Source organism: Apium graveolens, chromosome 5 (assembly GCF_009905375.1).
Source record: "Apium graveolens cultivar Ventura chromosome 5, ASM990537v1, whole genome shotgun sequence".
Taxonomy (NCBI): domain Eukaryota; kingdom Viridiplantae; phylum Streptophyta; class Magnoliopsida; order Apiales; family Apiaceae; genus Apium; species Apium graveolens.
This window is the reverse complement of record NC_133651.1, coordinates 4311001-4333891: the sequence shown is the minus strand read 5'-3', so window position 1 is coordinate 4333891 and position 22891 is coordinate 4311001. Positions and strand designations below refer to the sequence as shown.

Here is a 22891-nt window from a genome sequence, read left to right as displayed (position 1 = left end):
ATTTGAATTCCACGTGACATCTGAGATGTTACAAGTTGATCCTGTAAATGATGTTAATAAAAAAACAACTTCCGATCAAGTCAATAAACCATAACTAACGGTTAACTAGATTTATGCTGTGTTCTTAGTGACTATTTTGAGATTTAACCCATTTAAAATATAGGAAATTTGGTATTAAATGTCACTTGAAGAGATTAATCAAGTGTACCTTGAAAATTTAACATGATTCTCTTTTATCTTATTTGAAAAAATCAAATCTCATCTCATCTCTATTTCATTTTATGAATAAAATATTCATTTTTCTTTCTTTATAATCCTTTATTTTTCTCTCTTTTAAAAAATTTAATATTATATTACTAATAATGAGCATATATAAAAGTGTTGTTAAAGTTGTATTCTCCTTGTAGTGGTCTAAATCAATGTTTTTATTATATTTATCAATAATATACTAAGGGGGCGTTTGGTTCATCTCGGGGAAACGGAATGGAATCGAGAAAGGGAAAGGATGAGAAAGGGAAGGAAAGACCCATAATTGTTTTACGTGTTTGGTTCAGATCCAGAAATGGAATGAAAATTTACATAATTACATTTATTTTTGATTTTTTAATATTAAGCAATCTCAATATAGTCAAATATATTTATATTATAACTGTATAATATATTAATATTATAATAAATAAACAAATTTAATTATTTAATAGCATTAGTAACTTTTTTAATAAATTAACATATAAATTTATATTAAAATTATTTTAAATTTATAAAAAATAAATTATAAATTATTTTTAATTTTTAAAATTAATTTTGCATGTTGATGTATTTTTTTGGTCCAAAATTTAAATTATAATGGGAGGTGGGGAATGGAGTTTGAGGAATAAAGGATAAACCTACAACTAAAAAAAGGGAAATGGAATGATTGTTTTTACTAAACAAACATCAACAAAGGGAATGAGCCTAATTCTTTGCCTTTTCCTTTATTGAATACCTTTTATCAAAAGCCCTCTAAAATGCTCATCATACTTCCCTATACAGTTCTAAGACCGTTATTCCTCATTCCCGTTTCAATTATTTTAATTGTTCATTTAATTTTGACGTGAAAGGCTATTTATTTGCGCATTAAAATTAGAGATAAAATTGGATGAAACATGTCCCATCTCATTCTCAACCATAAAGAAGCTTAATGCCCTTATGCCCATCACATTTGTCGAATCATTTCAAATCAATTGATATCCCACTCTAAGCCTCATAATCAAAATATCCCCCACTTTCGAAAGGTGAAAGCGTTGGTTTAGGAACTTTGGGAAATTCTTCACAATTGCATGAACCCAATGCATAAATTCATTTCTTAGCGGTAAACTAGACAGTTTATATCAAGATTTAAGAAGGGTTTATCTAATTTGTGCACATGGCAAACCCTAGAAAACTCGAAGAAGGGTTTGTCTAGCAAGAGCTTTCTACATAGACTTACCTTGCGAGCACTCTCTTCTAAGGCCAAGGCATTATTCTTGAACTCATTTTTTCATTACTTTTTCAAAATTTGATGTAGTTCTAGTTCTCGTTGATTTCCAGAAGTTTAAAAACCGTGTCACAGTCGAACAAAAAGAAAGTGAAATGATTCATAGTAACAATTTCGTGGACCAAATACGGATATATCTCCCATCCACCTAGTTGTCAAGTACATTAATCTCTATGCAAAATCAGCTCTTACGTCCCACTTGTAGATTTTTGTCCCCCCCCCCCCCCCCAATGGTCTGATACATGTCATACATTCAGCACCTTGCCGTTAAAAATTGCATTGATCATTTCAGCAACATAGTTTTCGAGCAAATGCAGAAAACGTAATAGTGGTGATGATTTTGTAGCAGGCAAAGCCAGCATTGTAATTCACAACATTCAGTCGAATAACGTAACATAGTTATGGACAACAGGATAACAGCTATTCCAGCAAGGACCACATTTTCATTTTTAAGCATTCCAGACTTCCAGTTCAACAAACATTAAACTATGGAAGAGTTTGCTTAGAAAGACCTAAAACTAAGAAACAAAAACAATAAATATGTATGCACTACGCATACACCTTTAGTTGAAGCAAGGACTGCTGGCACTATCAATTGCAGTAATCTTAGTGTTTAAGAGTTCATATACTAGTGACATTTTTTTATAAACATTGCCGTAATATCCAAGCCAGCAGTTGGTCAAAATCACCCAACTTCCAGAGGTATTGATTAATTTCAGGAAACAAGATAAACAATGAGCATGTACAGGGTCATGATAAATAAATGTCAATTATGAAGCCTTTGCTGTTGCACATGGCCATGCAACAGAAACATCTTCTACCTTGTTTTTAGGGCAGAACTATTATATCTTGCAATCCCAAGAGCATTAAAATTACATTGGGGTACCAATACCTCTTCGACAAGTTGTGTGCAATGATAATTATCTGGGGAACTTGCATCGATCAAGTATGAGAATATTAATTATTCATTATTATGTAAAATCTAAGATCGAAACGCAGAACATAAATTAGGCCGTATCAATTCGTCTGCCTTGGGAGGTTTCAAATAGCTCTTCAAATTAAATTCCCCTTTGTATATTAATTTGAGGAAGCTATCCAGAATTGCTATCACCACCAAAACCGGATTTCAGGAATCCTGTTTTGCTTAAATGACTAACATCACCCCAGGTTTTAATGGTCCATTTACCCCCATCAGACAAGTGAAATACATTGACAGATGTATTCACTACCTTACCCACTCGGTGATGTGTTGTGGCTCGCCTGTGAAGTGCTCTGATGAGACCGCCATGAGTGACTACAACAACCCGCTGCCCTACAATTGCAAAATTAATGATGTATCGTAGAACATACACATCCTATTACAAGTGTGAGTGCGCAAGTATGAATCCACCTATACCTTTGTGTTTTTCTCCAATCTTCTGCAAACAAGACGTAGCACGTAGATAAAGTTGATTAAGACTTTCCCCGCCACCCTGTTTATGGAATAAAGTAGTAAAATGGGGATTAAGAACTCTAGTGTACTTTAAGTTCAAGCTAACACAATAGCTTAATTACAAATACCATGACTCTAGCATGACTGCAAAAGAGAAGAAAAAGGTGTCATTGCAAAGAGCACCATTCTTGCAAGCTCAATAGCTGAAAATATTAAACCGTCATATTTAAAAAGTACTAAAAGATTATTGGTTAATAACAAAAACACACATAATATAGGTAAAGCAATTGTTTACATCTTTTCGAGATTGCACAAAATAAAGAAGAAGCTTCTGAAGGTTATAGAACATGTATAAGCTAGTATCAAGTAAACAAGGTTTGACCATAAATAGCAACCCGATCTCAGTTTAGAATAGTCAGCTGGCTTCATACGATAACACAAAGACATGTTATCTAAGGCTTCTCGATGCTTGCTGTATACCTTGCTTTAGGAATATATTATATACATTTCAGTTACCTTTTTTTTTCTTCTTAATGTTGAATTGTTGACAGCAAAAATGAGCAAATGGGAGGTAGTTTAGGGTGTCGGATTGTAACTTCTCTTTAAAGGACCGTTATGTAATTCTTATTAAATTCGGAGACTTGAATTTACGTAGTTGACAGATCAAAGTTACAGGTACACCACTTACACATTCAGTATGGGTGCGGTACAAAGTTTTTGACTATATGAAGCTCTTTACTGCTTATGAGTGTGTGTTGTTATTACATATGCCAGTTGCTATCTAAATAGACCATATCTAGTCAACTCCAGCCTATAGCCAAAATACAAGTAATTTCCTTTCCATGACAACTAGCCTTTGCTTAGGGATGGAACGGGGGTTTGTTCATGTATTGGGGAAATTTAAAATACTAAATTGTCAGAGGTATAAAAGTTTTTTGTTCCTTAAAGCAAGAACAATCACCGAAGTTGGGCCAGCAAAGACAAATCTGGCCAATACTATAAAAACACTTATATGCATAATTGTCGACCCAAAGCCCAGAAACATGAATAAAACATTATCAAACTAACACTGGTTATTTTGCACGTACACACCGGAATTTCTTCATCCAAACTTTTAGACACAAAAGCTTTGTGTGCCTCTGGGTTAATCTTTGCTATCTCATGATATTCAACACCTTGAAGTGCTCCTAGATGTCTTTCCCGAAGGTCACGATCTTTAATGACCTGAAGCAATGCACAAAATAAAATACTTTGGAGCTAATTTTTGTTATTGGATAGTGGATAATGTCAACCAATTATCAGATCCTTGCCGCACACGGATAATTTTAAAACTCAAGAACACGTGGTATCAAGAAAAATATTTTCTAAAGTACCATCCAAGAGCATTTTAAAGATCAAGCAAAGAAGGCAGGTGGAGCACCAAAGGGGAGGAAAGGGAACATAATAAAAATATACCAAAAGGAAGACCACTGCAGAGTTACATGATTTTAAAAGTAGATGATAGAATGAAGGCAAAGCCTCAAAGTGGAACCAAAAGAAAAAAAGTCTCTTATCTCTTATTGATTCTTACTATTTGGAAAAGGTTTTCTTTTAAATGTAGGTAGTACATAATATTGGTCCCAAGTAATCCTAGCTTAAATAAATCCAAAACTGCAGCTCCCGGCTCATAAGCTCAATCCATCTTTGAAAATTTAAAGCAGATTTGGACAAGCTGTTTGATCTAAATACAACGATTTGATTTCAATCAGATGTTATCAGAAACAACCTACATTCCTATGTGGTAAAAAGTAGGGACAACAACTTTATTTTGGAACATAGTTCCAACTGATTCATCAACTTATACAGTTCTAGATGCCTCCATGCACTCAATCTCTAACATACTCGACTAGAAGCAGTAAAAAACATTAACCCATGATGTATACGTTAACTATTTTCCACGAAATATTAATCTTTGATGCATACCTCAAGTCCACCACAAGTTCTTGCAATTATCTCTGCTGTCTCATGAGCTCTTTTCAAGTCGGAGGAGTAAACTGCAGAAATTTTAGGTTCCTTGGATAGTCTTGCAGCCACCTTTGTGAGGAAACATAAAACATTTCAGAAAAACATTAAAAACAAGATAATCGTTACAGAAGAAACATGATAGTTGCACAATTCACAACTCACTGTCTCCGCTTGTTGTCTTCCAACCTCATTTAAGTCGACATCAAGATGTCCCTAGCCAAGAAAGAAATGAGTATCAGAGTCCACGTGAAAAATCATTCTGGCAAATACCAACGGAAGAACATTATCTAAGTACGATAAGCATAGTGCTTAATCTGCCTAATTTCATAAGTTCTACTTGATGCATAAAGATATTAGATACCCTAAAATTGCAACATGGTACCAATGCATAGTGCTAAATTTAACTAAATTATTTCAAATTTAAAACTTTTTCAACTAGCTAACACTTATATGCCTACAAATTTTGTTTACTTATTTCATTCTATCTATTTCCTCTCTTTTTTTCTACACTTTTTTGGTGATGCGAGCCATGTGGCAAATATAGCACCATCTACATTTTGTTCAATATATAGCACCAACTACAACGTTGTGCTAAAACTTTCTCGTATCATTGAACAGATAAAATTTTGTTTTGGTGTCAAAATATAGATATAGCACCATATTTAGCACAATATTGGACATACTCTTATGTTTTTAATATAGTAATATGATCAAGCACAACTTGCGTCGAAATTAGATTGCATTACACAAGTCGTAAATACAAAACACATAATATGATGCACATAAATAACTGATAGTAAGTAAATCACAAATTAGTCAATCGAACAAACCACAATTACAATGCTAAGCAAGTGCCTAACTAGTGAACAACCTAGTAGTACATAATCCCAACCAATAATAACACACTTTATTTTAGTAACATCTAACACATATTTTTTATCGGTCCCAACATAATAAAGACAGTGTACTCCGATAAACAAATAAAATTATCCGATAAACAAATAAAATTATCCGGTCCCGAGTGTATTCATTTATCGAGATTAAAAAAAAGCAGGTAAACGAAATAAACCTGAATTCTGCCATCAGCATTCCACTCCGTCTCACCATGACGAATTACAATAATCTCCGCATAATCGAAACCAGCACTCTCCACATCGCCGTCACTAATTGCAAGCAATCAACAGTTAATACGAAAACACAATACTTAAAAGATAGAAATAATTAGTGCAATTGAAGAAGAGTATTGCTGACCTGGAAATTGAAGCGGCGGCCATTGAAGTGTGAAGTTCCGACGGAATTAAAAATTGAATTTGGCAAGTTAATTTAGGGGACTGTAAGTTTCGGAATTTGATAGAGAGACGCCGCCGTTTCAACAGTTTTGATGGAGAAGAGGACTGGGCGGCCCACCTGATGTTAACAGTACATTCTAATCTTTTGCTAACCGAACAAGGCATGATTTCTAGTCTTTTCTAGACTTTTGTCGTTTATTTTTATACCATTTTCTTTTTGGTTTTTCTTTTTGTGATATCCTTTTTATTTTACTGTTTCATTCAGTTCTATATATATTTTATAATATAAAAATTAACTACACCTACTTATATCCACTAGTTTTTTTCCAATAACACCAAATTTTTACATCAAATATTGATTGATCTCAGCATTTTACTCACTTTTCAACTTTTTTCCACAACATTCCACATTTTCTTAAACTCCGTAACCAAATCAAACGTACAGAATTTAACGGGATGGAGGGAGTAGTTATTACTAGAGCTTCCGACTCAAAAATATGATACATGTCTCATATCCGTTTTATAAACGATCCAAATCTGGCGGAAAATTAAGCTCGGATAAAATATGATTTTGGATATAAGCATTCATATGCCCGCTCAAATTAGGTCTCATATTATTTTCTAAAAATTAATCTTTGTCCGAACATCCAAATATGATCCATGGCTCATATTCGATTCGACCCCATATGTAGAATATATTTTCAATCCATTATATTTGTAACTAAATAATAATTTTATAATTTTTTATATCTTATATAAATTTTAATTTTCTATAAAGTATGACTTTTATAGTTATTATTTTTATAGTATTATATTAATTTATACCAATAATCACCTAAATAGTTGAAATAAAAATGATACTTAATGTTTTCTATAAAACAAATGATACTTAATGTTAGTGGATCATATTTGACTCGTATCCGGTGGATCATAAACTACCCGGTTAGAAAATGAAAATACGGTATCGCCTCATATTCGTTTTGACTCCGCTTCTCATATACCCGGGATCAATTTATATCCGAATAATATAATACCGAATCCCAATCTGAACACACTAAAAATAAAACGATACGATATTTGAGCACGGTGTCCAATTTTACCCGAATCATTTAACGGCCCTAGTTATTATTGTAACAAACAGGGCAAGACCGCAAGAGTCAACAATCAAGACTAGTTTAGCCGCCTATTTTATCAAAATGTAATTACGGTTGAACCGCTCTAAGGTTGGGCTGGAGAAAAAATATTAAGCGTTTGTGAGAGTAAAATTAATCGGAAAAAATATTATTTTAATTAAATTATTATTTTAATTAAATTATTATTTTATCGGATATTATTTTACTAAATTTAAATGTATTAGATAAATTTTAAAATTATTTATAATTTATTTTTTAAAAAAATAGATTACATTATATTATTGGACAAATATTTGAAAATGAGTCAAATGACTAATTTTTGGGAACGGATGAAATATAATTGGGTTTTTTTTGCATATTGATTACCCGTACGCAGAGAATAACCTCTCACAAGGCTCAACCTGCTCCAACACTTTTTTTGGCATATATTAATCTATCATTGTATACTATACTATTATAAGCAGAACACCCTCTATTTGGTAGTCGATTACTAGGTATAGTTGTTTGATACGACAAATAACAACCGTCAGATATAAAGTCAGATAGATGAGAATCGTTGGATACAATAATAAATATTATTATATTAATGTTAAACTGCTCCCATGGAATCAGGGTCCGAACCCCGTGAATAGCTTATTATATTAAAACTTTTATTTTCTTTATTTTAACAATTTCTATAGGTTCAGAGCTTGAGTCTCGTGAACAACATATTATATTATATTATTTATTTTCAGTCAAGTCTCAAATTATCACAAAACATCCTCTATTTGATAGTCAGTTGTTCGGTACAGTCGTTTGATACGACAAATAACAACTGTCAAATCTAAAGTCAGAAAGATGGGAACCGTTTGATGCAATAATAAAATAATATTATATTAATATTTAAACTGCTCTCATGGATCGAACTCCGTCAACAACTTATTATATTTAAACTTTTATATTCTTTATTTTAACAATTTACATAGGTTTAGGACTTGAGTCCCATGAATAACATATTATATTATATTATTTATTTTCAGTTAAATCTCAAATTATCACACAACATTTATTATTAGAACTTATTATGTTCTTCAATTCATTTTTCAACTATTGAAAATATATATCAAAATATAATAATTTTAAGATATAATTATATTATTAAAAATTATTAAAGTGTTAAAAACAATCCGTGTATCGCACGGGTCACAGACTAGTATTATATTATTTTTGTTTCAAAGTATATTGCACGTCTAATTTTCTGTTTTGGGTACCAAATCTTGCTCATACCCTTGCTAGTTTTTGGTTTTGTTTCTTTAATTGAATTGTAATTCTTCTATCAAAATATATGTTGATGTGTTTAACTCTTATTTTATATAAATACAATAAATTTATTATTATTGTGATGTGCGATTTTTTTTAAAAACAGACCGACACTGAAGTATGAACGTACATGAGGGCTTAATAAATCTGTGGTGATAAAGGCGAAAATGCTAGAGGAACAAAATATATTCCGTAAATATGCAATCAAACATATTTACATTGGAAAAATGCCATCAGCGGGATACGAGTGTAATACTGGAACTCAATTATAGGAGTGGAAATAAACCTCCCTATAGCTTTAATAGGATACAAATTTCATAAAAAAAAAACTGATAGCAAATTTATAATGTTGCCCAGATGTATCATCCTCACCATAGCCTGATTCTCAAACTGCTGATTTTTTGAAATGACTAACATCCCCCCACAATTTAATGTTCCACTCATCATCATCAGACAAGTGAAAAACACTCACAGATGTAGTCCATACCTTCTTAGCATGTTCATGTGGGTACGCTCGCTTGTGAAGTGCTCTCATGACACCACCATGAGTGACAACAACAACTCGCTCTCCTGCAGAAATAATCAATTTGGTTACACATCTCATGACAAGTTACTGATATGGCAATGACTCTACCTTTACCTCTGTGTTTATCTCCGATACTCTGCAAACAAGAGGTACAACGCTGATTAAGCTGATTGATACTTTCTCCGCCACCCTGAGGGTAAAATGAATTGCAAGCACTAATTTTTTTTTTCTAAATCTAGTGCTATTGCAGATTGCTAAGAAAACTGGAATAAGTTAAAGTAGTTCATTTCTAATATACAACATTCTTAAATAGGCCGTCTTGTCATGTTAAATTAACCATTAAAGAGTTACTCTGGCAATATGACTAACTTCATTAACAAAATGGGCCGAGAAAGACAAACCTATTCAATTTTCAAAAAAATATTCACTGAGTATTATTTTCTCCACAGATCCAGCAAACATAAGCAAAAAATTAATTAATCAGAAAATCTCTGGTAAATTCAGAAGTACATACTGGAATCTCTTGATCTTTACAACGAGACAGTGAAGCTTTATGTGCCTTCGGGTTGATCATGGCTGCCTCATGACGTACAATACCTTGAAGATCTCCGGAATGTCTTTCTCGAAGGGCAGGATCCTTTATAACCTTAAACAAATGCATGCATATAATGCATTAGGAAAAAGACATAAAGAACTAATAATTAGTCAATTAGCTAGCTTCAAAATAACAGGTTCTGAGGTTCACTTCACACTGGTGACTGGTGTTGTACTGTTAAGCGAAAAGCTTTAGTTATCAGGAAGTGGGCAGTGATTCGTCACCTTGAGCTTTAATGTCATCAATGGCTGACCATTAATATATAACACATAATTCGTATTTCAATGAGAGGGTCAATGAGTAAAACAGTAGTAACCGATGAATACCTCAAGTCCACCACAACTGGTTGCAATTATCTCTGCTGTATCAAGAGCTCTTCTCAAGTCAGAGGAGTAGATTGCAGAAACTTTAGGCTCCTTCGATAGTCTTTCCGCAACCTTTTAGGGGAAAAAAACTTTTTATAAGAAAACATAAATGGAAAACCATAATAAACCCATGGTTCCACAACTTACTGCTGCTGATTGAAGTCTACCATTATCATTTAGGCCAACTTCAAGATGTCCCTGGGGTAAACAAGAGTGTATTAAAGTCCATTTAAAAATTGTATCGGCAAATTATCAAACATAAAGATCATCTATGATTCGGATAACCCTATCTGTTTACCTTACAATATCAAATGTAACGCATACTGCCCAAAACTAATGCACATATTCTACGATTATCGGATCTTATTCAGTATAACTTTAACATGCAACATTTTGATTTTATATGAAGATCATTTATGATTCGGATAACTGTTTGTTTCATGGTATTAAGCAGAGGATAGGATTGTAATCCTTTAAATTTTCCAATCCCAAGTTTGTTTTGTAAAAAATTAGTAAAGGGTTATCCACAGATTATAATCCGTTAAATTATCCTATCACATGTTTGTTTTGTTGGAGTAGAGAATATTACTATAATCCTCTCTAATACTTGGTAGGAGAAAAATTACTATAATCCATTACAAGTCATTTTTTAAAGGATTATAATCCCCTCATTATAATCACATGTGAAACACAAATAATATTGAAAAGTTTAAAGGATTATATTCCAATCCCAAGGACTATCACTCAAAACAAACATAGGATAAAATTTTTAAGAATTATAGTCAAATCCTACACTTAATCCTTCCAAACAAACATAGGATAAAATTATTTAATCTATAGGACTAATTTTGATGGGATTGATTATGCCCGGATTATTATCTCGGGATTATAATCCAATGAAACAAACATGGGCTATAAGTTTACCTCGTGATAGTTTTGTTAAAGAAACAGTTTATAGAACGGTGAGAAGAGAAACAGTCTATCTGTACAAGAAGGTGTAGCCTACCTTATATACAACTGATCAACTTGAAATGAAACTAGGCGGGAACTAACTATCTAGAAGACAGCTGGAAAATAAGTAACTATTTTAACTTATTCTACTAGTCTTAGATGAAGTGGCATTAATAGTCTCAATATCCCCCCTCAAGTTAGGATCGATGAAGATTCCTAACTTGGAACACAAATCTTGCATTTGCTGAGAAGGTAAGACTTCGGTGAGAACATCTGCGAGTTAATTGCGAGTAGGAAGGTACAAAAGTTGCACCCTCAAGAATTTTTTCGTTTTATTTATCTCCTCTCTCTTTTTTTACAATTTTTTTGGTGATGCGAGCCGTGTGGCAAATATAGCAGCATCTATATTTTGTTCAATATATAACCCAACGACAACATTGTGCTAAAAGTTTAGCATATCATCGAACCGGTAAAAATTTTGTTGTTGGTGTCAAAATATAGATATAGCACCATATTTAGCACAATATTGGACATGCTGTTATGTTTTTAAGATAGTAATATGATCAAGCACAATTTGCGTTGAAATTAGAATGCATTATACAATTTGTAAATACAAAACGCATAATATGATGCACATAATTAACCGATAGTAAGTAAATCACAAATTTGTCAATCGAACAAACCTCACTTACAATGCTTCAAGTGCCTAACTAGTACATAACCTAGTAATACAACAATCCCAACCAATACTAACATACATTTTAGTGGCATCTAACACATATTTTTTCCCGGTCCCAACATAATAAAGACAGTGTACTAAGATTAATAGTAAGTATAAGTAAAACGAATTTTCTAGTGTGTGCCCAAAGTCAAATGTTAAGAATCCGTGTTTGATAAATTGTCAAGATTTTATTGGTGAAAAACTTATTAATAATGATGAACTCTGTATGCATATAAATCTTCACCGATAAAATTTTGAAGTTATCAAACACGGATTCTTAGAAGTGCATACGCTAGAAAAACCGTATGTAAAATTTTCCGGTGTATTCATTTATCGAGATTAAAAAAAAGAAGGAAAACGAAATAAACCTGAATTCTGCCATTAGCATTCCACTCCGTCTCACCATGACGAATTACAATAATCTCCGCATAATTGAAACCAGCACTCTCCACATCACCGTCACTAATTGCATACAAAAACTCAATACATAAAGCAACAAATAACTAGTAGAATTGAAGAGTATTGCTGACCTGGAAATGGAAGCGGTGGCCATTGAAGTATGAAGTATAATTTGGCAAAATAATTTAGGGGACGGTAAGTTTGGGAATTGGATTGAGCGACGACGTCGTATCAACTATTTTAAAATAGAACAGAACTGGGGAGCCCACTTGAAGTTAAAGTTCGAATTTTATATATTATCTGGGTCTTTCCAAAATACTTTAAATATTAAAATAAAGAAGTTACAATTGGGCAAATGATATGACCTACTTGCTCATAAAAAAGCGAATTTAGTTATTAACTAAATTTTTTCTTAAACTAACGAAAATACAAAATTTAATTATTATTATTCAATTAAATATTAAATCACTTTATATTTATAAAGTAATGATAAAAAATAGCACGTACAACCATCAAAGCAGAGACCAAAGCAAGGCTCGGTAATTAATTCATTTGCACACCAGGTATTCCACATCACCAGTCAAGGAAGAAGGGAAGGCTTATTCAATAGCTGTCGGTTACGTCGTTCTTTCAAAAAGTATATTTCGAATTCATATTCCTACTCCGCCTCCTTCTCTTTGCACTCACTCCCGTCAAGGGAGAGGAAGATAAATATGAATAGTTAACCACTAGCTCCAGTCCCAGTACCCCATCTCCCATTCCCGGCATTCCTCCATCAAACCTTCTTGCAAAGATAAAGTAAGCACCGGATGAAATAGCAATTGTCCTTTCCTCCCCCCTTAGACCTATCCGAAAGAGGAAAGAAAAAAGATCCCCTCACAAGATGGGATGGCATGACTCCTCTTCATTCTGTTGTGCTCAGCGAAAGAACTGCCTAAGCATACTTTTATACAGCAGTATCTACAACTCCCTTACGGGCTCCGTAGCATGAAATAATATATTATGTTAAAGAGATCCTCTCTAGTAAGGTTACTACACCAGCACCAGCAGCAGAGACGGTAGCTTCATAGGTAGCTCAGCTAGTCGGTTCAGTCAGCTGTTCACGAACCGAGACGAAGCTGAAGCCGAGCCGAATTTTGATCGAATTGAGCCATTTTTTTCCCTAACGAATGGAGCCGAGCCGAGCTTTCTTATCGAATAGAAAATCATGTTCGAGCTCGAGCTCGTTAACTAACGAGCCGGACACGAGTTTGTTCACGAACAAAAACGAGTTGAGTCGAGCTCGAGCCGTAACCGAACAGCTCGTTAACAGATTAAAAATAATAACTTTTATTGGCCCAACCCACCTGATTTAAACCCAGCCCAATTATCAAAATTTCAATTTGTAAAAATCTTAACCCTATTCTCTCCCTCCTTATCTATTGATCCACCTCTCGTATCCCCCTGAATTCCTAAATCCCTAAATCACATTATATTTAGTAAAGTATTATCTTAACTAATCTGCTCTTGTATGTCTACATGCTTTCAAATTGAATCATTGTAATGTTTCTTTCATAATTTTCCTAGTACGTTTTGTATGTGATTTGTGAAATACTTGATTTTGGAGACCTGATTTTGGATTCTTGCTGGTTCAATTTTGGTGGGTATTTTGTGATGTGTTGTGTGGATTTTGTATGTATATGATACCTCTGGTTTAGCATTAGCACTTAGCAGCCATGACTCCCTGTGTAAAAGGCTTTCTAATTCTTATCACTTCTGTATGTATGAATCATCTTTGTTCTTCATCTTCTTTATCACGGGTAAGAGTCGGGGATCTTCTTCATCTATAATTATTAAAAATATTCTGAAAATATTTTATTTTTTTCGAGTTTTAACGAGCCGAACTTGAGCCGAACGAATTCGAGTCAAGCTCGAGCCGAGCCCGAGCCGAACATGTTAAAACTCGGCTCGAGCTCATTTTGTTAACAAACACATTTTGGTGTTCGAGCTCGAGTTATTATCGAACCGAAACCCTTACCGAGCCGAGCTCGAGTTTGTTCGCGAACAGCTCTGTTCGTGAACAATCCTATTAACAGTAGTATCTGGTCTTTTGCTAACCAAACAAAGGGCAACTTTTAAGTCAACTTAACTTATGACTTAGAGCTTATTTGGTTAACATTATTTTACCCATGTATTTGAAGTTCCCGGAAGTGCAAACAATGGAGTTGTTTGGTTGTTAAAACTAAAAGAAGTACAAATTACTTGGTAAGTTCTATTACCCACCAACCAAGGAAGTGGCTAACCCACACCCCTCACGGGTGTTCAAACTTCCTGTGTAGATAAAATGATAAAAAAATATCATTATTCCTAAAAAATATAAAAGGCGCGTAGTTTATAGAAAAATAGAGCGCGTTCTTTCGGGTTTATAGGTGTGTTTATATGCATATATTCACATGCATCTTCTCAACTGTCATCTCAATTCTCTGTCCACATTCACATCTTCCCAAAGAAAATTGGCATGTCATTATTTTCTTCTTCATACTCGATTTACAAGTAGTTTTATTAACATATAATTCACGTATTTTATGTGTGTATTTGTATACAAATTGTTCGATTTTATTAGATTACAAGATCAATAAAAGACGTGTGATGATATTGATAGGAATTTAGTTTATTTTGTGATTATTTTTTCCTCTTATCTCAGTTTATTCGTTTATGTGAATTTTTGTTATACAGTAATGGTGCGCCCACCTTTGAGTAATCGTAAAGAAATTCTGGCTGCGTGTGTTGTGACTTATAAACATATTATGGTTATGCTCATGGAAACTATAGCTGAGTTGGTTCATTTAATTGTTGTTTTAAATATTAAAATTCCTACGCCAATAACATATGTGTTTGATAATTGCACTCAAGAGAGATTGTTGGCTAGACATTTAAATCTTATACCAATAATTCAAGATAGCGATGTAGCTTACTTATATAATTTGAGAATGGATGGAGCATGTTTCTATAAGTTATGTGATATGATTGGAGATGTTGGAGGACTGTGTGGGAGTAAGAATTCGAGTTTAGAGGAAGTGGTTGCAATATTTTTGTATATACTTGCTCATGATACAAAAAATCAAAGGGTTCGGCTGCATTTTAGAAGAAGTGGTGAGACAGTATCCAGATATTTTAATTCTGTACTACGGGCTATTATTAGATGTAATCATCTTTTCCTAAAAAGGCCCCAACCGGTGACAGAAGTTTGCTAAGATGAGAGATGGATGTGGTTTAAGGTAAATGGAATATTAAAGTACTTTTAGTTTTATTTTTTTTGTGCAAAGTTGTAAATTTATATAAATGTTTTCTTTATGAGTACACATAATTGCTTAGGTGCATTGGATGGAAATCATATAAAAGTTCGGGTTGGCGATAAAGACCAAGCTAGATTCAGGAACAGATAGGAGAACTCACCACTAATGTCGCGTGCTCTCGTGACATGCAATTTACCTATATTTTACCTGGTTGGGAGGGTTCAACACATGATAATAGAGTACTCTGTGATGCACTTTCTAGAAAGAATTGTTTAAAAGTTCCACAGGATAATGTGTTTAGTGGTATTTTTTACATAATTGATATAATTCATTTTATCTAATTAAAAGAGTTAATAAGTTTTTGTACTTGATATTCTAGGATATTACTACTTATGTGATGCTGGATATATGAACTGCGACGAATTTTTGACCCCGTATAGAGCCCAAATATATCATTTGAGTGTGTCGAAGGATGGTGCTCAACCGAAATCGGCGGAGAATATTTTAACATGAGGTATACTCAAGCCAGGAATGTAATTGAAAGATGTTTTAGTTTACTTAAAATACGGTGGGTGATTTTAAGAAACATTACTTGGTACTCTAGGAAGACCGTGGTTAGAATTATTTTGGCATGCGCGCTGATGCATAATTTTATTCGTACATACATGAATTCAGACACTTTGGAGCATTTGCTTAGAAATAACACGGAAGATTTGGATGAAAACTTTATTAGACATATGGAAAGTAGTAATGCATGGTCTACTTTTAGAAATAATTTAGCACATGAAATGTATGACGCGCATCTCCAGCAGTTATAATTTTCGCAAAAAAAAGACCAGCAGTAGTTTTAAGGAACTTTATTTTCTGTTGCTTTGTTTCAACTAGGAAATTGGATTGATCATTTATACCAATATTTCTGGTTGGATTGATTTGGATACAATGTCTCTGTAGTGTATACTTAATATTTTGCTTTGTAATTTGTTTATTAGAAAAAAATTGATTGGCCTAACTGTGATGTTTTGCTTTTGTTTTCTTAATTAAACTCTAGTTTTAGAGTACTAGTAGTACTGTGAAATTCAGTCTGTGATATTTTATGCATTTGGTTACCATTACATGGATCTATATGATGCAAAGGTAGCTATAGTCAGGTTATTACTGTCATTCTCATCCCCCGTTCCCTGGTATACTTATTTATGTCATCTGAATTTAAATAGTAAATATGGATTTTTCGTGACAAAACAATAGTACTCACTGGTGAATCAGTTATGTGAGTGATTTTGATTTAACTGGTCACTCAGTGTTATCATATTTCCATTGTTACTTTTCTATGTTTAGCTTCTTAAAACTTAAATCGTATTTTTATCTATGTAGTTTCATCTTAATTTTCAGTGATGACGAGAAACTCACAGGGAAATGAAAGCAATAGTACTCAAAAATGCTCGAGATAGACAGCTGTAGAGGATCGTGCACTTGTTAATGCAATTAATGATTTACTGGAACTGGGTGGCCAGAAAGGAGACAATAGTCAATTTACACTACGCCATACATTGGATTCTGCAACCCCAAGAAACCGTTACTAAAGGCCAAAAAAGCGTTGCTAAAGGCTAAAAAAAAGGTTATTGCGACTCTTTTTCGGGGTTGCAATTTTAGGCGTTGCAATAGAGTTTTTTGCAACCCCGGGGACACCCTATTGCAACCCTTGGTTATCCGTTACAGAAACATGATATTGCAACACCAATGGGGTTGCAATAGGACTTGAAAAGTGTTACAATAGAGTTTGGTCTATCAGTATAATATTGTGGGCCCCACATATGGGGTATTGATGCAACCCTTTTGCAACGTTTTTTAATATTTTTTGTAACGTTTTTTAGTATTTTTTGCAATATTTTACACTGATTATTAGCAACACTAAAAAGACCTATTGCAACGCTTTTACAAAAAAAATACAAGGAACTGTTTGTAAATTGGCATTCCCATAAATAATACCATAGTCTTAAAACCAACACAATCAACCAATCTACCAACCATAACATCAGTTATCCCAAATAAACACCACTACCTTCACCATCAACATACTACCATCCTTATACCACCAATTGTCAACCAACCATAAAATAAAAGCGAAAGTTTTAACAAGTTAAAGTTACACACTTCAAAATATAAACAACGTAGTACTGAGAAAAGCAAAGTAGAACGATAATGCTGCTAGAACGCTTATGACTAGGTAGAACATTCTCTTCAGCTTTTTGTATAAGCAGCTCCATCTCTTGAACCTACAGAAGCAATCAGGGTAAAAAGATCATCTAACATTCGACAACCTTTTTCATACAGTTTTAAAGCAGCTGTTGGACCAATGCCCCATACTTCCTAAACAAACTAATAATTCGCACCTGCAAAATTAATAGCCAATATTTCACTTGAATACTGAAAATATGACACATTGAGGCTCTGGTTGTGAAAGGGACCATTAAGATAGTGAAGATATAGTACACAGTAGCATAGTAAGTTAATAACACAAGCACCCAGAGGAGAGAATCATCATATTCTACTCATTCAATCAGTATAAACATAAACAAGTACATTATTCAATCAGTATAAACACATTACCTTTGGACTGTTATTGTTCGACTTACATACCAAGGGACGATGTAGTTCACTGCTGGCAATCAGTCCCGATGTCTCTCACTTACTAGAATTCTTTCAGTACCCAGTTTAGCTTTTAGTCACAATTCTAGCAAAATTAGTTGTACATTGCTAGTATTATCTTTAATATTAATATCTCTGAGTATTACCAACTACTAATTAGTAAAATAAGTAGCAAGCTTCATTTGCATAGCACATGATTGAGCTATAAGAAAGAGCTTAAGGATTATAATCAGTTCTCTGTAAAGCATTGTTGGAAACTAATTTATTGTGAACAGGGCAGTATTTTACTATTTCGTACATATTTTAAGTATGATTAAAGAAATTGTCCGGGACTATCTCATCTGTTTGCAAAGGATATTAAGCCATAACTATATGTGCATGGACAGAACGAGCTGTGTAGCCTATTAAGGTTGTAGACTTGAGTTGCACGCCAAAAACAATTATGAAAGCAGTAAAAATGAACTAAATCACACACCCATTCAAAACAGGGACTTGGTGTGACAAAGATGAAGAAATAGCACCAGGAGACCAAAATGCACACACTGATAATACAACATTAGACTAGGATTGGCCAAGCAGATAGTAATGCACCCAAACAATGAGAGTAAATCAACATTAACATTCAACTAGCTATTTCAGGAAATTGCAACAACATATAACATGTGAAATAGCAGCAACTAATTTGGTTATTTGCACATATTATCTAAAATGAAGAAAAAGTAATATTTATGCTTACACGGTTACACCGACCTCATAGTGCAGTAATAGAATATGATGCACTGGTTTTCTTTCATCCTGGAGAATCATTTGACCCTTTAAAATCTACTGATAAAACCATTCACAATCCTACCATGTACACAAAAAAGAAAAAAAGTTAAACAATAATATTTTATAGTCATAAAAAGAAAATGCACATCTCCAGTCTAGACTTTGTTTGGGTTCTGGCCACTTCAGCCTTATAGGAAGAGCTAATAGTCTTTGATCTTTCTATTCTTTACAGGTGGTTAAAATTCTTAGTACTTTGTAGGCAATTGTGGTTATAGCTGGTATAAATTTCAAACGGTTGGGAATTTGAAGGCATTATTCAGTGATCTTTGTCAAGTTACGTACATAGAAAAAACTTACTAAAAACTCAACTAAAATGCCAAGTTGACCAATTAATTAAAGTAACAGAATAAACTATAAACTACAAACTCATTTCTGAAAGCTTGTATCTTAACGAGATGCAACTTTTGCTTTGCTTAATTAAATTGGAGTATACAGAATATATTGTACCATATACATGTTTACGCAAAAGCAACCGTTATTAAAAGATTTTGTATTTTTAAAGCATTTCAGACATGATTGTCCAGCATAAATTTTGTCGCACATACAAACATATAGCAAAGAAACCCAACTAGTGAAATTAAAAGGTCTGCTGAATACAAACTAGGAAAAGAAAAACATACAGCAAAACTAAAAGATACATGTTGTCTCTTGAGCCTTTCATTTTCCTCTTCTAGCCGTTGCACCTTGTTCTCAAGCTCGTGAGTGTAAGCCTGTAAAATGACATAATAAGCTCGTGACCTAGCAGCAGATTCTCTTTTCTTAATCATCCTCTTCTGCCTCCTTTCAACATTTTTTTCAACAACATCTCCCGAAGCATTCCTTTTCCTCCCAGGTATTTGGGTATCTGAAAGTGTACCCATTAAAGGGGAAGGTGAAATAGTCATTTGAGTCTCATTATATGCATCCAAAATTGGATTTGAACCCAGAGAAAGAGATGGCTGAACCTCATCAAGCGTAAGGTTATACAATGAGTTCTGACAAGCCAAGAACTCCTTCCCCGACTCTTGCAACTACTACCACCACTACCATAACTTCCCTAATAACTTCAATCACAGGCACAAAATGATCTAAACAGCAATAAAGAATCAAATTTTAGTAAAAATCAAGAACAAGATTGAAAAAAGCAGCAAACTTTACCTTAAAAGAGAGAGAGGGGAGAGAGAAGGAGAGAGAGGAGATGAATTAGCTAAAAGCCCAAATAAATCCAACATTCTGCAGAAGAGAACAAAAACCCATAAACCATGCTGAGCTCAATCTGTATACTCCAATTAGAACAAGAATCGTCACCAGAGATGCAAAATCGCCATTGATGAACTGAAGAGCTTCGAAACGATGACCGAATGATTGACTTGAAGTTCGGACTAGTGAAATAATAAGTGTTTTAACATCGTGTTTAACACTATATCACTGAGAAGACACATAGATTTGATTGAATAATGAGAGAGAGAGAGAGCATCTATGAAGAACAAATTAGGGTTTGAGAGATAGAGTGATTCTGAACTAGAAATATTAATTTATGTATATGAATCGAGAGAGAAAAGCAGGGATATAAGAATTCATGATCGATTTGTATCAACAAACAAGGATTTGACCTGAATTTTTGATTACAAATTAGGGTTTCATTCGGGTTAAGAAAAGGGGAAATCAAAACGAGAGTATTATTCTTCTTAATGTCCTAGGAAATGACTTTTCAATTATGTTGTAAAAGTTACAACGCAGCAAGTTTGGCGCTGGCTGTCAAACACCGTATCCTCATCCGCAATCATCGGATTCGAATACGGATAATATCCGCTTTATTTCGGATACGGATAATATTCGTTTTATTTCGGATACGGATGCGGATATTTCGGACAAATACCGGATTTTTTGAATTTTGTTGTTGCCCCTACCGTTTTGACGATGATTATAGAACATTTTCTACGATTAAATACATATAATATATTTATATATGTATAAAGTATGTTTACAATTATATAAAATTTGTATAAACGTATTATTTAATACATTTACACACACTATAAACTAAAAAAATAAATTTTAAATTATATATAATTTTATATTTATATAATTTAAATATCATACATGTATTTAGTTTCGGATTCGAATATCCCGAATTCGGATACAGATAATTTCCGTTTTTTCTCGAATAAGGATACTATCCGCTTTTTCTCGGATACAGATGCGGATTTTTCGGACGAATATCGGATTTTTTGAATTTTTTTGGCAGGCCTTCCTCTGAAGTCTTTTTGGCATTTTTTTCGATAAAAATATATTTTGGTATTAAAATTATTAATTACTTTTATAAATTTTATCATTTAAGTTTTAAATTTTAAATTACAAAATATTTTATAAATACTATCATAAATCGCTCATTTAACGAATAGCTAAATTTTAGAAATCAAAATTAATTGTTTCCTTTATAGAAAGTATATGTTACTTTTTTAATATTTTAATCCTTTTCAAATAATTAAAAAATTATTATATTATAAAAATATCATAAATATCTCTATTAATACCCTATTAAATATATTACAATATTAATCATTAATTTCTCTTTTTTAATAAATATTAGTTTAACATTTAATAACCGAAACAAACAAATTAAACAATATGTTAATATTTTAAAATGATCAATATATATATATATATATCAACTAAATGTTAATGGCTTTTTAAGTTTTATAAAGCGTTCAATTTATCAATATAATATTGTAAATCACTACACTAATATTATTACCTTTCAAAAATAAATAAAATATTTATTTCAATTATTATTTCATTTATATCTAAATAATTATTAATTAAGTAAATTAAAAAGAAAATCATCTTTATATATGTGTTATTTTGGTAACATATTATACCTATACCGCAACATCAAAAGAGAGAGGTTGCGATAGACAGTTATTTAGAAGGCTACTATTACACTTTTCTTTGCAACCCTATGATGAAGGGTTGCAGTATGCAATCTATGGCGTAGTGTTAAAAGTGGTGCTTGGGCTAAAATTGAGGCTATTATGCAACAAAAATTACCTGGTTGTGATAAAAAGTCAAGCCTCATATCGAATATAAAATTAAGCTATTAAGAAAACAATATGATGTTATTGCAGAGATGTTAGGTCCAAGTGCTAATGGTTTTGGCTGAAATGATGAAGGAAAGTTTGTCACATGTCCAAAATCTGTTTGGGATGATTGGGTAAAGGTAATTATTAAAAAACTACAATAAACATGGCTGACATTATGTTTATTTGATATTTTCAATATCACAACATGTAAAAAGTGTGTCGATTGTGCATTATAGAGTCACCCAAATGCTGGAAGTCTAAGGAATAAGCCTTTCCCGTTATTTGATGAGCTTAGCAAAATACTTGGGAAAGACCGGGCTGTAGAAAATGAGTCTGCAAATGCAATGGATGCACTTGAAGAGCTTGAGGACGAAATAAGGGATGCAGAAGATGAACAAGTACCCAGTTTCGCATATGATAGTCATACTTCTAATAAACAGAATCGTCAAATGGGGTTCAAGCACATCTTTCTCTGTTAGGACAAAAAAGGCTAGGACTGAAATAATTAAAGTTTTAAAAGATTTTTCCAGCAAGCTTGAAAAAATGAGTGGCGTTATGGAGACTGCTAGTGAACATATCAGACGACTTGCCAGCTTCTTTCAGCATGAGTCTGATTCTGCAGAAAGAAGAATGCAGGTAACATCTGAAGTAATGAAAATTCAAGGGCTAAGTGATCCTCAAGTATTGATGGTATCGGAAAAAATTGCTCTAAATCCTCTTGAAGTTGACTTCTTTTTCAGTCTTCCGGATGATTACAAATATACTTATGTGCAAGGTTTATTAATCCCGGATGAAGAAGATAAATAATTATCTTACTGCTTGATGAGGTGTAAGAATATTTAAGTTGCTC

The 22891-nt window shown here is 33.1% G+C and overlaps 2 protein-coding genes and 1 long non-coding RNA gene across 7 annotated transcripts; all 3 read right to left on the bottom strand.

The window, feature by feature from the left end:
- Positions 1-2269: 2269 nt before the first annotated feature.
- On the bottom strand, positions 2270-6418 carry LOC141662040 (phosphoglycerate mutase-like protein 4). 4 transcript variants are annotated; one of them, XM_074469089.1, is made up of 7 exons: positions 6204-6418; positions 6022-6115; positions 5115-5165; positions 4911-5021; positions 4017-4172; positions 2913-2988; positions 2270-2828 (listed from the first exon to the last, which is right to left on the bottom strand). In XM_074469089.1, the coding sequence occupies exons 1-7, from the start codon at positions 6404-6406 to the stop codon at positions 2608-2610; spliced, it is 912 nt and encodes a 303-aa protein (XP_074325190.1). In that variant the 5' UTR covers positions 6407-6418; the 3' UTR covers positions 2270-2607. The 4 variants fall into 4 exon arrangements, with proteins under 4 accessions (XP_074325190.1, XP_074325192.1, XP_074325193.1 ...); XM_074469091.1 differs by having other exon boundaries at positions 2270-2823; XM_074469092.1 differs by having other exon boundaries at positions 2270-2823; positions 4041-4172.
- Positions 6419-8915: 2497 nt separating this feature from the next.
- Positions 8916-12481, bottom strand: LOC141723642 (phosphoglycerate mutase-like protein 4). Of its 2 annotated transcripts, none has more exons than XM_074525502.1 (7): positions 12362-12481; positions 12200-12293; positions 10307-10357; positions 10121-10231; positions 9714-9845; positions 9314-9335; positions 8916-9243 (listed from the first exon to the last, which is right to left on the bottom strand). In XM_074525502.1, exons 1-7 carry the CDS (start codon positions 12382-12384, stop codon positions 9059-9061), a joined length of 618 nt encoding a protein of 205 aa, XP_074381603.1. In that variant the 5' UTR covers positions 12385-12481; the 3' UTR covers positions 8916-9058. The 2 variants fall into 2 exon arrangements, with proteins under 2 accessions (XP_074381603.1, XP_074381602.1); XM_074525501.1 differs by having other exon boundaries at positions 9314-9389; positions 12362-12479.
- A 7202-nt stretch (positions 12482-19683) lies between these two features.
- Positions 19684-20671, bottom strand: LOC141662038 (uncharacterized). Its single transcript, XR_012550227.1, has 3 exons — positions 20117-20671; positions 19924-20046; positions 19684-19823 (listed from the first exon to the last, which is right to left on the bottom strand). It is a non-coding gene; the product is annotated as an uncharacterized LOC141662038 (long non-coding RNA).
- Between the last annotated feature and the right edge of the window lie 2220 nt (positions 20672-22891).

Bases quoted from the DNA above. Each gene is read 5' to 3' on its own strand.
- LOC141662040 (XM_074469089.1), bottom strand. From the start codon at position 6,406: ATGCCTTGTTCGGTTAGCAAAAGATTAGAATGTACTGTTAACATCAGG. The intron at 5,166-6,021 runs GTTTATTTCGTT...TTTCTTGGCTAG, and splicing joins ATGCTGATGGCAGAATTCAG to GGACATCTTGATGTCGACTT. The intron at 5,022-5,114 runs GTGAGTTGTGAA...TTCCTCACAAAG, and splicing joins GAAGACAACAAGCGGAGACA to GTGGCTGCAAGACTATCCAA.
- LOC141723642 (XM_074525501.1), bottom strand. From the start codon at position 12,384: ATGGCCACCGCTTCCATTTCCAG. The intron at 10,358-12,199 runs GTTTATTTCGTT...TGTTTACCCCAG, and splicing joins ATGCTAATGGCAGAATTCAG to GGACATCTTGAAGTTGGCCT. The intron at 9,846-10,120 runs GTATTCATCGGT...CATTTGTTTAAG, and splicing joins CCAGTTGTGGTGGACTTGAG to GTTATAAAGGATCCTGCCCT.